We start from the raw sequence: 14545 nt of genomic DNA on the forward strand, positions 1-14545 counted from the left end.
CCTTTCTATTTTGGTACCAATACCATGCCGTTTTTGTTACTATTGCTTTCTAGTAGAGTTGAAGATCTGGTATTGCAATACCCCCTGTTTCACTCTTCCTGCTAAGGACTGCTTTAGCTATTCTGGGTTTCTTATTCTTCCAGATGAATTTCATAATTGCTTGCTCTATTTCTGTAAGGTACGTCATTGGGATTTTAATTGGAATTGCATTGAATTTGTATAGCACTTTAGGTAGTATGGCCATTTTGACAATATTAATTCTTCCTATCCAAGAACATGGAAGATCTTTCCATCTTCTAAAGTGTTCTTTAATTTCTTTCTTTAGTGTTGTATAGTTCTCATTGTAGAGGTCTTTCACCTCTTTTGTGAGATTGATTCCCAAGTATTTTATTTTTTTCGAGGCTATTTTGAATGGGGTAGTTTTCCTAATTTCTCTTTCTGAAGATTCATCACTTATGTATAAAAATGCGTTGGATTTATGGGCATTGATCTTGTAACCTGCTACTTTACTGAATTCACTTATGAGTTCTAAGAGTTTTCTGGTGGAATTTCCAGGTTCCTCTAAATATATAATCCATGTCATCAGCGAACAGGGATAGTTTGAGTTCTTCTTTTCCAATTCGTATCCCTTTAATTTCTTTGGTTTGTCTAATTGCTCTGGCCAGAGTCTCAAGAACGATGTTGAATAGAAGTGGTGAAAGAGGGCATCCCTGCCTTGTTCCAGTTTTTAGGGGGAATGCTTTCAGTTTTTCACCATTTAGAATGATATTAGCCATGGGCTTAGCATAAATGGCCTTTACAATGTTAAGGAATGTTCCCACTATCCCTATTTTTTCTAGTGTTTTGAGCATGAAGGGGTGCTGTATTTTATCAAATGCTTTTTCTGCATCTATTGAAATAATCATGTGATTCTTGACTTGAAGTCTATTAATATGGTGAATTACGTTTATTGATTTCCTGATGTTGAACCAACCTTGCATCCCTGGGATGAAACCAACTTGATCATGGTGCACTATCTTTTTAATATGTTTTTGTATGCGATTTGCTAAAATTTTGTTGAGAATTTTTGCGTCGATGTTCATTAAGGATATTGGTCTGAAATTTTCTTTCCTTGATGAGTCTCTGTCTGGTTTAGGTATCAGGGTGATATTGGCTTCATAGAATGAGTTTGGGAGGGTTCCCTCCTCTTCTATTTTATGGAATACTTTGAGAAGTATTGGAATGAGCTCTTCTTTAAAGGTTTTGTAGAACTCGGCTGAGAACCCATCTGGTCCCAGACTTTTCTTTGTTGGTAGGCTTTTGATGACTTCTTCTATTTCAGTACTTGAAATTGGTCTATTTAAATTGTGTATGTCCTCCTTGTTCAGTTTAGGCAATTCATATGTCTCTAGAAACCTGTTGATGTCTTCGAAATTTTCTATTTTTTTGGAGTACAGATTTTCAAAATAGCTTCTAATTATGTTTTGTATTTCAATCGTGTCTGTTGTGATATTTCCTCGTTCATTCCGAATTTTAGTGATTTGGGTTTTCTCTCGTCTTCTCTTTGTTAGTGTGACTAAAGGTTTATCAATTTTGTTTATTTTTTCGAAGAACCAACTATTTATTTTGTCAATTTTTTGTATTGTTTCTTTTGTTTCAATTTCATTGATTTCAGCTCTGAGTTTAACTCTTTCCTGTCTTCTACTACTTTTGGTGCTGTTCTGTTCTTCTTTTTCTAGGGCTTTGAGCTGTAGTGTTAGGTCGTTTATTTGTTGAGTTTTACTTCTTTTATTAAATGCGCTCCATGAAATAAATTTCCCTCTAAGTACTGCTTTCATAGTGTCCCAGAGATTTTGATATGATGTTTCTTTGTTCTCATTTACCTCTAACAATTTTTTAATTTCCTTCCTAATATCTTCTGTTATCCATTCATCATATAACAGCATATTGTTTAATCTCCAGATGTTGGAATAGTTTCTGTGTTTTACTCTTTCATTTATTTCTAACTTCAATCCATTATGATCTGATAGAATACATGCTAGTGTCTCTATCTTCTTGTATTTGCTAACATTAGCTTTGTGGCATAATATATGGTCTATTTTAGAGAAGGATCCATGTGCTGCTGAGAAGAAAGTGTATTCGCTCTTGGTTGGATGGTATATTCTATAAATGTCCGTTAAGTCTAAATTATTGATTGTGTTATTGAGATCTATGGTTTCTTTGTTCAATTTTTGTCTGGAAGATCTGTCCAGTGGTGAGAGAGGCGTGTTAAAATCACCTAGTATTATTGTGTTATGGTCTATTTGGTTTCTGAAATTGAGAAGGATTTGTTTGACATACATGGATGAGCCACTGTTTGGGGCATAGATGTTTATGATTGCTATATCTTGCTGATTTATGCTTCCCTTAAGCAGTATGAAATGACCTTCTTTATCCCTTCTGACTAACTTTGGCTTGAAGTCCACATTATCGGAAATGAGGATGGATACTCCAGCTTTTTTGCTGAGTCCATGTGCATGGTATGTTTTCCATCCTTTCACCTTTAGTCTATGGGTATCTTTTTCTATGAGGTGAGTCTCTTGCAGGCAACATATTGTTGGATCTTTCTTTTTAATCCAATCTGCCAGTCTATGTCTTTTGATTGATGAATTCAGGCCATTAACATTCAGGGTTATTATAGAGATATGATTTGGTTTCCCGGTCATTTGGTTCATTTTTTAAATTTTATTTATTTATTTCTTTGACACAACTTGTTTCCTCCTTTATTTGACAATTCCTTTAGGATAATTCCTCCCTTTGCTGATTTGCTTCTTTGTTTTTCATCTCTTCCTCATGGAATATTTTGCTGAGAATGTTTTGTAATGCTGGCTTTCTTTTTGTAAATTCTTTTAGCTTTTGTTTATCATGGAAGGATTTTATTTCATCGTCAAATTTGAAAGTAAGTTTTGCTGGGCATAAGATTCTTGGTTGGCATCCATTTTCTTTCAGGGCTTGAAAAATGTTGTTCCAGGACCTTCTAGCTTTTAGGGTCTGGATTGAAAAATCTGCTGATATTCTTATTGGTTTCCCCCTGAATGTAATTTGGTTCTTTTCTCTCACAGCCTTTAAAACTCTGTCTTTATTTTGCATGTTAGGTATTTTCATTATAATGTGCCTTGGTGTGGGTCTGTTGTAATTTTGTGTATTTGGAGTCCTATAAGCCTCTTGAACTTGATTTTCCATTTCATTCTTCAGATTTCGGAAATTTTCTGATATTATTTCATTGAATAAATTGTTCATTCCTTTGGCTTGTTTCTCTAGGCCTTCCTCAATCCCAATAATTCTTAAATTTGGCCTTTTCATGATATCCCATAGTTCTTGTAGATTCTGTTCATGATTTCTTACCATCTTCTCTGTTTGTTCAACTTTGTTTTCAAGGTTAAATATTTTGTCTTCAATGTCTGAGGTTCTGTCTTCCAGGTGTTCTATCCTATTGGATATGCTTTCTATGGAGTTCTTAATTTGGTTTATTGTTTCCTTCATGTCAAGGATTTCTGTTTGTTTTTTTTTCAATATCTCTAACTCTTTATTGAAATGATCTTTTGCTTCCTGTATTTGCTCTTTTAACTGTCGATTGGTGCGATCATTCAATGCTTGCATTGGCTCTTTCATCTCATCGTTTGCTTCTCTGATCATTTTAATTATGTACATTCTGAACTCCTTTTCTGTCATTTCTTCTGCCATGCTGTCATTGGGTTTTATTGATGTAACATCTAGATTTGTTTGCAGCATTTTCTTTCCTTGTTTTCTCATATTGTTCAGGTATCAGTGGACCGCTGAGATATTGCAGATTTCCTCTATTGACTTACAATGTCCCTGAAGATTTCTATATATATATCCCCCCTTACCCTTCAGTAGCCTGAAGTCTTGGAGGAAGTTGATAATGTGGTGCTCCAAAAGGAAGCTGCCTCTCTAGGAGTGGTGGCCTTCAGGTGGGGTATAATCCCTGCTAGTGGGCAGAGGTGCCTCCACTTGTTGACCAATGGTCATCCCAAGGGGACCTAGGCTGCGGGCTGAGGCAAGGCCTGTTTGGGCCTGAGTCTCTGGTTTTACCGTCCTTGTGGGGAAACCTCACCCTGCAGGGAAGACTCACCCGGTGGGGAGGTCTCGCTGGTCAGTTCCCTCCTAGAGGTTCCCCTCAATTTACAGCTACCGCCTGGGCTGGGCTGCCTTCCTCTGCAAAGTTCTCAGGGGCCCAGCCCTACCTCCTGGGTCTGGGAGCCTCACCCTTCGCAGATGAATCTCCTTAGGTTGCCCCTCCTCAGAGAATCTGCCCGCAGGCCTGGAACCTTCGCTCCGCCCTAAGCCTGTCTCTGTGCGGCTCTTCCACCAAGAAGCCTCCTAGATCCTGGGACCCTGCTCTGCACCTAATCGCCTGGCTATGCGGCCCCTCCTCTGAGCAGCCACCTGGGGCCCTGAACAATCGCTCTGAGTCCCAGAGACCCGCCACATGCCTCTTCCTCCAGACAGCCGCCCAGTATTCCAGTGCGGTCACTAGGAGTCCAAGAAACTCACTGTGTGCCTCCTCCTCCCACCAACCACCCATAGCCCTGGGCAATCAATCACTCCGAGTCGAAGTGACCCTCCCCGTTCCTCCTCCTTCTCCAGATAACCCCCCGGGTGTTCAGGAGCGGTCGCTCTGAGTGGCTCTGAATCCACGTGACCCGCTGCACGGGTCCTCTGGGCTACCGCCCGGAGTTCTGGTGCGGCCACTCAAGACCAAGCGACCCACCACGCTTCTCCTCCAGGCAGCCCCCCTGTGTTCAGGAGCTGTCACTTTAAGTCCAAACAACTCACCACTCGCCTTCTCCTCTGAGCAGCCGCCTGGAGCGCTAATGCAGTCACTACGAGTCCAAACGACCCGCCGAGCTCCTCCTCCTCCTCCTCCTACTCCTCCGGGCAGGCCCCAGCATTCAGAAGTGGTCTGAGTCCAAACAGCTCGCCACGCAGCCCCTCCTCTGGCAACTGCCTGTAGCTCTGGTGTAGTCACCCCGAATCCAAGCGGCCGCGCTCCTCTTCCTCCTCCTCGTCCTCAGGGCAGGCCCCGGTGTTCAGAAGCAGTCGCTCTGAGTCCAAACAGCTCGCCGCGCAGCTTCTCCTCTGGCAACCGCCTGCAGCTCTGGTGCAGTCACTCCGAATCCAAGGGGCCATGCTCCTCCTCCTCCTCCTCCTCCGGGAAGGCCCCGGTGTTCTGAGTCCACACAGCTCTCCTCGCCACTCCTCCACTGGGCAGCCGCCGGAGCCCCAGTGGTTGCTCCGAGTCCCAGCGCTGTGCCGAGCAGCCTCCTTTATGGCGCTCCCAGTTGTCCGAGTTCACTGCTCCAGTGGGGGGAGGGGCGTCTCGCCGGCAGCTCTACTTCACAAAGTTTCCTGCGTTCAGGGACCACTGTCCCATCGGGACGCCTTCCCAACGGGTGAGAGTCACCCGGCTGCTTTGAGTTGGTCCCAAGTGTCTCAATATCTCCTCTTTTGAATCCTGAGTCCTGGAGCAACAAGGAATGCAGCCACCCTCTAGGCCGCCATCTTGAAACCTCCACTATGTACTTTAATTCAGGACAACTGGTACCTCTGATTGATTAAAAACCAGGTCTTCCCACAGGTCTCCCAGGCTCCATGCTCAGCGCCTCTAAACCATCCTTTACTCTTTATTAAAACAATGACTTAATATGAAAATACGATCATATCACAAAATTATATTTAGCTTCATACTGCACAATTATCTTCTACTCAATTCAATTCAGTGTCACACAAAAGAAAAACATGCAAGGAGGGTAGCAAAATTTTGATGGCAGACAGGATCTTACTGCAATTCCTGTCAACATGAATCCCAGACCAACAAATAGAAACATGGCAGTTTTATAAAGGGATAGGTCAGTTAGGGCAAGACATATGAAAGCAGTCAAGTAGCGCTAAAAACAGGACGAACTACAGTTAGAAAATCACAAGAATATGAGCATAAATTTTTGCTCTAGAATTAGAAATTTTTCCCTTTTCTCTAAAAAATACTTTGACAAAAAATATATAGCATCAGATATTTTTAAATGTTACTCTATATATATTTTACTATATAGGATATAAGTCAAATTATTAAACTAAACTGCTTTGGGGTCAAAAGTAGAATGGTTTATATCAAATAATGCTGGGCACACACCTATAATCACAGTGTCTGGGGAAGCTGAGGCAGGAGGATGAGAAGCTCAAAGCCAAGCTTAGCAACTCAACAAGGCCCTAAGCAACTTGGCAAGATTCTGTCTCAAAAAAAATAAAAAGGGTTGTGAATGTGTCTCAGTGATTAAGTGCCCCTGGGTTCAATACCTGATAGCATGGGGGGAAAAAAAGTGGAACTCCACCTAATATTAACTTCAGCTATCATAATACACTGAAGGAATTTAAGTTGTAAGATAATAGAAATTAGGACTCAATACAGGACTTATAGGCAGAGGTTTGATAAGTTGTAATTTAAGGACTCTATGATTGATTTGCAAAGTTTCTAATTGATTTTCTACTGAACTTTTTCACTCTCCCCCCAAATAAACAAAATTGTAGGTTATAAAATACAACCAATATATAAAACTTTTTTAAAAAACTTTTTATTATAGAAATCTTTTCAAGTATCAAAAAGTTGTGATAATATGAATGCCTATGTACCTATGAACCTATCTCCCAGCTTCCAACAATTATTCACTCATGAACTGGTGGTGTAGACCTAGCATGTGTAAGGCACTGGGTTTGATTTGCAGCACCACATAAAAATATATAAGTAAAATGAAGGTATTGTGTTCATCTACAACTTTAAAAAAAAATGTTTTTGAAAATTTTGGCCACTCTTGATTCATCTGTCTATCCACTTTCTACTTCTCTCCTCATTCATTATCTTTCTCCCCGACAAAATAAATTATTTTGAAGTAATTCTAATTATCATTTCATCCAAAAACATCTTTATCAATTTCCAAGATGACACTAAAATACCAAAACATGATACCATTTTACATTAAACATTAACAATAATCTATTAATATCAAATACCTACTCAGCTTTCAAATTTCCCCAACAGAGTCAATCTTTAAAAATGATTTGTTCAAATCAGGAACCAAATGATATTTACAAATAGCAATCAGTTGATATTTCCCATTTCTTTTATTAATCTACAGACTCTCATCCCTATTTCTCTTTTTATTTTCCTCACAATTTATTTGTTGAGGAAGTCAGTTCATTTGCTTATAGAGTTCCAAACATTCCAGATTTTGCTGACTTCATGATATCACTTTTTGGTCCCCTGTATTTCCTATAAACTGGCAGTTAGACCCAGAAGCTTGATTACATTTCCATTAAGTTTTCTGACAAGAATTCTTCTTGAGTGATGTTGTATACCTTTAATAGGAGTCACCTATCTGGTTGTTTCAGGTTAGCAGCTAGTGCTAACCAATGGCTAGATGAGAGGTTCAAACCCCAGTTATTTCTTCTAGGGGCACTAGTAATGTCTGGAGATATTCTTTGTTGGATCAACTAAGGGTAAGATGGTGTTATTGGTATGGGGAGGGGATGGGGGGGGGCAGGGGATGCTACTACAGTTCAGACAACAGTCCCCAACGTATATATCTGGCCCATAATGTGAATAGTGTCAAAGCAGAAAACTCCTGAGCTAGATTCATAAATTCAAAAAACTACAAAATTGTCTTCTAATTTCCTTCCTTCCAATTTCTTTCCTTCCTTCCTTTCCTTGCTTCCTTTTTTTCTTCCTTTCCTTCTTCCCTTCCTCCCTTCCCCTTCCTTCCCTTCCTTCCTTCCTTCCTCCCTCCCTCCCTCCCTCTCCCTTCCCTTCCTTCCTTTTTCTTTCTTCTGGTACCAGAGATTGAACCCAGGGGTGAATAACCCCCAAGACACATCCCCAGCCCATTTATTTTCTTAGAGACAGGGTCTCACTGAGTTCCTTAGGGCCTCACTAAGCTGCTGAGGCTGGGTTTGAACGTGAAATCCTCCTGCCTCAGCCTCCCAAGTCACTGGGATTACAGGTATGTGCTACCGTACCTGGCTTCCTTCTTCATTTATAACCTACACTACTTCTACAAAAAGAAGGTTCCCCTCAACAACTGCACGCAGTTTGTGAAAAAGATAAAATAAATGCTTGACCTTTTCCTCTTATTTAGCAATTTTCAAAATAATACACTAGTTTTCTTAGGATTTCAAAATAATACACTAGTTTCCAATGAGAATTGTTTGATTTTTAACATCATTATGAATCCATGAATTTAATGTTTGATGTGTTTCAGTTCAAAGCAGATATACTTATTGATGCTCAAATTGACCTATCTTTGACCAACTGAAGCCTCTTTAAGAAGTTTAGTTCCAGGGTCTTTTTGACACTTATCCATTAGTTTTATTATACAGTTTCCTTACTTTCTGGCAATGATAAGATTGAGTTTAGAGACCACAATTTGAATGTGTTTATCACTACTATCTCTTCTTTTTTTTATGAATTCTACCAAGCTTTACTTTTGCCCTTCCAGCTTATTAGCCTTCAGTCAATAAAATCCTATGAAACTGCTAAAAGTAGTACTTTTATTAAATGCTATTGAAACCATGTATAACACTTCCATGTCATTCACACAGAAATGTCAATATCACAATAACAATAGTGTATCAACACATAATAAAATATTATATAATAAATAAAATAAACTAACACAGTAAGTAAAATTTATTTTCATGGGGAGTAAACAGCACTCAAGTAATGATGAAATCTTACTTATGCATTAAGGTAATTCATCTCTGAAATCTGCATAATTTAGGATGAAGTAAAAGTAATTCAATACTAATTACTCTCCTATGGAAAAGTGGTTATCCCTGGGAAAGTTACTCAATGAGGGGATATTTCTATTGGAAAACTATTTAGAGAAATGTTATTTTTTGTTACTACACTAAAATTCCTAAGAGAACTTCCTAGAACAAATGTTATACTTTCTAAGAACCAGTATTAGTGGAGTTCAGATTCAGAATTCACCCTATTTCAAATAAAGACTTAGATACAGGAGTATAGCAAGTCATTTTCTATTTGACATGGTACATTAACAGCAAATGTTTCAACCTAATTCAAAAAAATACTCGGCTCAGCACACAGTAAGTTCTCAAGGAGTGCTAAACAAAAAGAATTTACATACCTCCTTCACTTCTTTGAAAATGCTTACAAATTCTTCATTGATGGCTAAACTTCTGCGCTCAATATCGCCACGTAAATTTCTTCGAGTCCGCAAACTATTTTCAACAAAAAATGTTGAAAGTGCCTTGAGAGCTTCCAACATCTCCTACACAATTGGTAACACAAGAAAATTGAGAATAATTTTTAAGTGGTTTCCTAATCTCAAGCCAAAATGTACTGAAATCACTTTTGAATAATTTGTTTCCTTTCAACAATCCAAAAACTATTAGATGACCTTCAAACTACTGAACATTTCTGAAATACAATAGGTATATACTTAGCTTACACATAATGGCCTAAATACAAGGTTTGGAACTTCAGAAATTGGAAATAACTGAAATGTCTACCTAAAAGAGATTGGCTAAATAAGTTATGACATGAATGTTTTAAAAGGAAAAAAACTTTTTATGCAGTTGGTAGGAGCTGAGATATGGTAAATGAAACTACAAGGTATAGAAAGTTGCAATACCAACTGTTATGAAATAAAAATGAATATATATCACATATTTACTTGCATACATATATACTATCACTGGAAGCATCTGTACTAGAAATCAGTGCCACTGATCACCTCCAGGCTAGGAAGTGAGAAGCAGGACTGAGAGGAAGACCTCTCTGAGGTGACTTTTCAACAGGCAGCAAGTGCAAAGATCCTAAAGCAGAAGTAAGAAACCAGTGTGACTGAAGCTACTGAAAACTATTGTAGGTTTCAAGAAGGAGAGTAACACAATATGTTACATAGAGTTAAAAGTTTATTCCAACTTTTTAATAAAGGATGGGACAAGGAGGCAAGAATGGAAGCAAATAAAGCTAAAATAATCCAAGCAAGACTTGATGATGTCTTTCACCAAGATGATAGCAGTGCAGAGAAAAAGAAATTCCCCAAAAAAACTTTAAAAAGATACAGTCTATAGGATTGTTTTGTTTATGGGTTGGATAGCACGGGTGAAAAAAAAAAAAATGATTGCAACCAAAGATTATTTATATGTCTCTTGCTTGAATGGGTAAATGGTAATGTTCTTTTTAGCAATGGGGGCAGAGTCAGTTTGGGGAAAATCAAGAATTTTGTCCATTTCAAGTTTTTATAATGTCAATCAGGTGCATAATACTGACAACTAATTCTACAAATCTGAAGCTGGATAGAGAAATCAGTAACAGAGTTATGGATCTGAGAGTCATTGTACTTATTGCTATTTATATCACGAAAGTAATAAAGGAGTTTGTCTACAGAGAGAATATGATTGGAGGAGAGAGCTGAGTTCTGTCCAGGATATTCTTAAAGAACCTGACATTCTACAGATAAAAATTTCTACACCTAAACTAATGTATATTCTAACAGGCTTACCCTTCCTGCTTTCAGTTATGTAATTTTAAAAATATTGGCTGGACTGACAAAAATAAAGTATTTAAATGCAATTTAATATTTGAAAGTGTAAAAATACGTTTACAACTACAAATGTTTATTGTACACACACACACACACACACACACAATGACAGCCTTAAAACATCCTAGGGCCTGGCTCAATGGACAGAATCACAAAGTTATTAGTTACATGACTTAACCTAGCTGCACTCTCTTCATGCCTTATTTTTCTCCTGGGCAAAAAGAAGAAAAATGTTATCTACATTAGAGTAGCTGTATTAAGTGAGATAATAAATATCAATATTAGACACATTAAGCACTGCCAATTTTATGGTAAAATCGGCATTTGTTAAGAAACAGCAAGTGCTGAGCACTGTGCTCAGAACTTCACCCATATTTTCTGAGTCTCCACAACAACCCTGAGAAAGTTACCAGCATATTCCCAATTCCCAAAGAGAGGCTCAGAAAAGTTAAGGAACTTGCTCAAATCACAATGCACAAATGTGGTTGGCGCTAACGATAATTTGTGGTCCTTCCTACTAACTTGTGGCACTGTTATGTTACAAATTCTTACTGACATTTTGTTTTCCAATTACCTACATATTTACCTATAAAGTTCTCGCTTTTACTAGTTTCTTTTTTCCTTTGTGTCTCCTTGGCATGACCAATTCTCCAGGCGAATGAGTGATAGAGAAATGATAGCTAGCTATGATAGGAGCTGGAAAGTCCAGTTTCAGGAGCACCCTGGGCACGCCTGTGGACAGTTTACCTTGTAAAGAAACGGATACTGGATAAGTCCACAAGTCACAGGCAGCACTTGGCTTACAACAAAAACTAGCAGATGAGTTCACGCACGACTTGGGCAGAGAGCAGATCTTTGGCGCTGCAAACTGTTGCTGTTCTCACCCGGCGATGGAAATGCTCCTTGCTTGCACTGTTCTGCCCCTCCTAGCGCCCTTCGCGACCCGCGGCCCAGCAGTCCGCTCTGGAGCACGGGTTTCTCATCCAGCCCAGACACCTTAACACCCGGGGCTGAGGAGAAGCCCCTTCCTCTTCCGGGGTCGTCTCGGGCTCGCCTTCTCACCTGCCCGGAGCTGGCAGAGCCGCGCGCCGGAGGTCTGGGGTCACTCGCGGTCCCCTGCGCAGCCGGCACCGCGTAGAGGCCAGAGTGTGCGGACGGACAGCGCCCCCGGCCTGGCTCCAACCCCCGGAGATGGGGATCCTAAGACCCGCGGCCCTGCTCGCCCGGCTTACCTTGTCGTTGTCCAGCCGCGTCTCCAGGATCTTATGCAGTTTGCGCGACAGAGGGTTGCTGGTCTGCGCCGACACCCCACCGGCCCCATTACTGAGGCCGTTGGCGGCCCCGGAGGCCGGCACAGCGATCACTTCCCCGCCTCCGTCCGCCATAGCGACCCGCGGCCCGCCCCCAGCGGCGGTGCTGCCACCTCAGCCCTGAGCGGGTTAGGAGCGGGCAGCGCGGGAACTGCGCATGTGCAGGTCGTTCTGCGCCTGCGCTCCGGTGAGCGACCGCTTTTCCAGGCTGACCCGCTCCGGCTCCTGGAAACCCTTGGTAGGGCAATGGGCGACTGGGCAGGGTCGGTCGCTCCAGTGTGGGGAAGAAATTCATAGGACTAAAAGGGGCTTCGGAATTCCAGCGCCTAAGAAGTTCTGACCCAGTCATATGCAAAACGCACTGAATCCTGTGCCTGGCATACATGTCCAATGAAACTAATTTCACTGTATCTGAATTCATCTTTCTGAAGAGTTTGTTGAAGACAGTCTATGCCAGGTACTCTGGCAGACTCTGGAACGTCTACATTAGGCGTGTGAGACACATCGATCATCCTCCTGTGTTTTTCCTGGCTTTGCGTCTAAAGTTGTTGTCCAGTACTCAGCAGCAGGATATAATCTCTCGTGGAGAATTTGGGTGTGCTGGTGGGGAAGGAGCAGATTGTCAACGTCACCGGCCATAGTCTATCTGTCTCCACCTTTGGGTTTATAACTGTTCTGGCTTCTGCCACTGGCTCCTCAGTCAGTTTGTCCCAGTCCTCTGTAGTCCTGCTTGAGGTAAAGGCGCTTCATGCTCCAAGTTTAATTCCTCCTGCAACTGCTTAACACAGACTTGGGCTTGCAGCTCTGCCTTCATTGCTGCTTCTGTAGGGAGCTGCTGCTCATCCCCCAGCTGCTGCTATCTTCTGTAGTCTTTTTCTGTAGGTCAGACCGCTTGCTCACTAGCAACTATTTCCTCAAACAGTCTTTGGGGTATTAATCACCATATTCAAAAGGTGGCCTCCAAGCATCCATAATAACTGCCATTCCCCCCCACTCACCCCCCCCCACACACACATTTCCCCTTTCCAACTGCCATATTCTCTGTGCTCAGAGTTTTCTTCGACTTCCTGCAGAGCTCACCAGATGCCACATTTATAGCCCAGTTGTGCCAGGGCAGTGGAGTGAGTAGGTTGTGGCTAGGCCCAAAAAGCGGCCTGGAGACAGCGTGTGAGACCTCTGACTTATTGAGGAAAGTTTACAAGAGATTAGTGACATATTCTGTTCATCATAGAATATTTTTTTGTTTTTTTTTTAATTTATTTTTATTGTAAACAAATGGGATACATGTTGTTTCTGTTTGTACGTGGAGTAACAGCATACCACTTGCATATTCATACATTTACATAGAGTAATCATCATAGAATATTTAGCAGCATTCCAGACCCCTACCTACTACATGCCAGTAGCACCATCCCCAGTTAGAACTGTCAAAGATGTTCCCATAAATTACTCAATGTCCCCGAAGGTCAAAATTGCCCTGGCTTGAGAATCACTGTTCTAAGCCTTAAAAATATTTGTTCTCTAATGCTGCTTAACAAATTACCCAAACTGAATGCTGTGGCACACACCTGTAATCCCCGCTCCTCCAGAGATTGAGGCAGGGGCATCACAAGTTCTAGACCAGCCTCAGCAATTTAGGAAGGCCCTGTTGCAAAATAAAAAATAAAAAGGACTTGGAATGTGGCTCAGAGTAAAGCAGTCCTGAGTTCAATACCCAATATTAGGGAAAAAAAAAAAAAAAGGAAAACAATAATTACCCCCAAACTTGTGTTTTAAAAGAATAATCTTGTTGGTCAGGAACTACAGTGTGGGTTGACAAGGTGGTTAGGTGGTTTATGTAAGGAAATCCCACAAAACCACACCGGCCATGGGAAATCACATAAGGGAGTTTATTAAGCAAACAGAGTGTCACCCGGCAGGGTAAGAGAGAAAATGAGAGGAAAAGAAAGGGAACGAGAAAGGGCAGTGTGCAAGAAGGTGTGAAAGCCAGGAGGATAGAGAAAGTGAGTAGGAAAGAGAGAAAGATGAGGAAAGATGGCGGGGTAGCTACAGTAAAGCCGTTGAATTCCGCCAGGCCAACAGGGGACCAATATCGGAGAAGGATACTTGCAAGCTGACTGATGAACCAATAGCTAGCTAGGGTGTTCACAGATTGACAAGTGGTTGGGAGGCGGGCAAAATGGCTGTACCTGGTGGGCGGGGGAGCAGCTTTATACATTTCATTCCCTCATTTCTTTTTTTATAAGACAATCTTTTGCTCTCCAGTTCTTTTGAAGCCTTCTCTCTCCTTCCTGCCTAAGTGACTGGGGTTGGTTTTGCAGGTGAGATGTAAAAAGTCCTTTCTCCTTCCAAAGGCAAAAGTCTGAAGGCAGATGGTTTTCATGGACTTCATTTCCTCGATTTGATTGATCCCCTATTTCTTCTACACTAACTACCTGTCCCCAATTCTGACTTCATTTACCCCTCTAGTTCTAGGAACTCCTTCACTACTGTAGGGAAAGGGGGTGATGACCGATCTGGCTTCTTTGAGCTGGAAGGGGGCAGCATGGGGCAAGCAGTTTGGAGTTCCCTTTTTAGAAATCAGGTCAATTGAGGGGTTCATGGTAGAAGTCCGGTTGGGACGAGCAGGTTGTA

At 41.2% G+C, this 14545-nt stretch overlaps 1 protein-coding gene across 1 annotated transcript in view; it reads right to left on the reverse strand.

Annotated features, from left to right (window-relative positions):
* COG6 (component of oligomeric golgi complex 6) overlaps window positions 1–12037 on the reverse strand; it is an 88922-nt gene extending 76885 nt beyond the window's left edge. The window contains exons 1-2 of the mRNA XM_079136164.1: window positions 11834–12037; window positions 9177–9320 (exon numbers count right to left, since the gene is read on the reverse strand). Of these exons, the coding sequence (XP_078992290.1) occupies window positions 9177–9320; window positions 11834–11986 (297 nt within the window). The 5' untranslated portion in view covers window positions 11987–12037. The remainder of the gene's footprint in view (window positions 1–9176; window positions 9321–11833) is intronic.
* Window positions 12038–14545: the final 2508 nt, after the last annotated feature.

Source organism: Sciurus vulgaris, assembly GCF_902686455.1.
Source record: "Sciurus vulgaris genome assembly, chromosome: 4".
Classification (NCBI taxonomy): domain Eukaryota; kingdom Metazoa; phylum Chordata; class Mammalia; order Rodentia; family Sciuridae; genus Sciurus; species Sciurus vulgaris.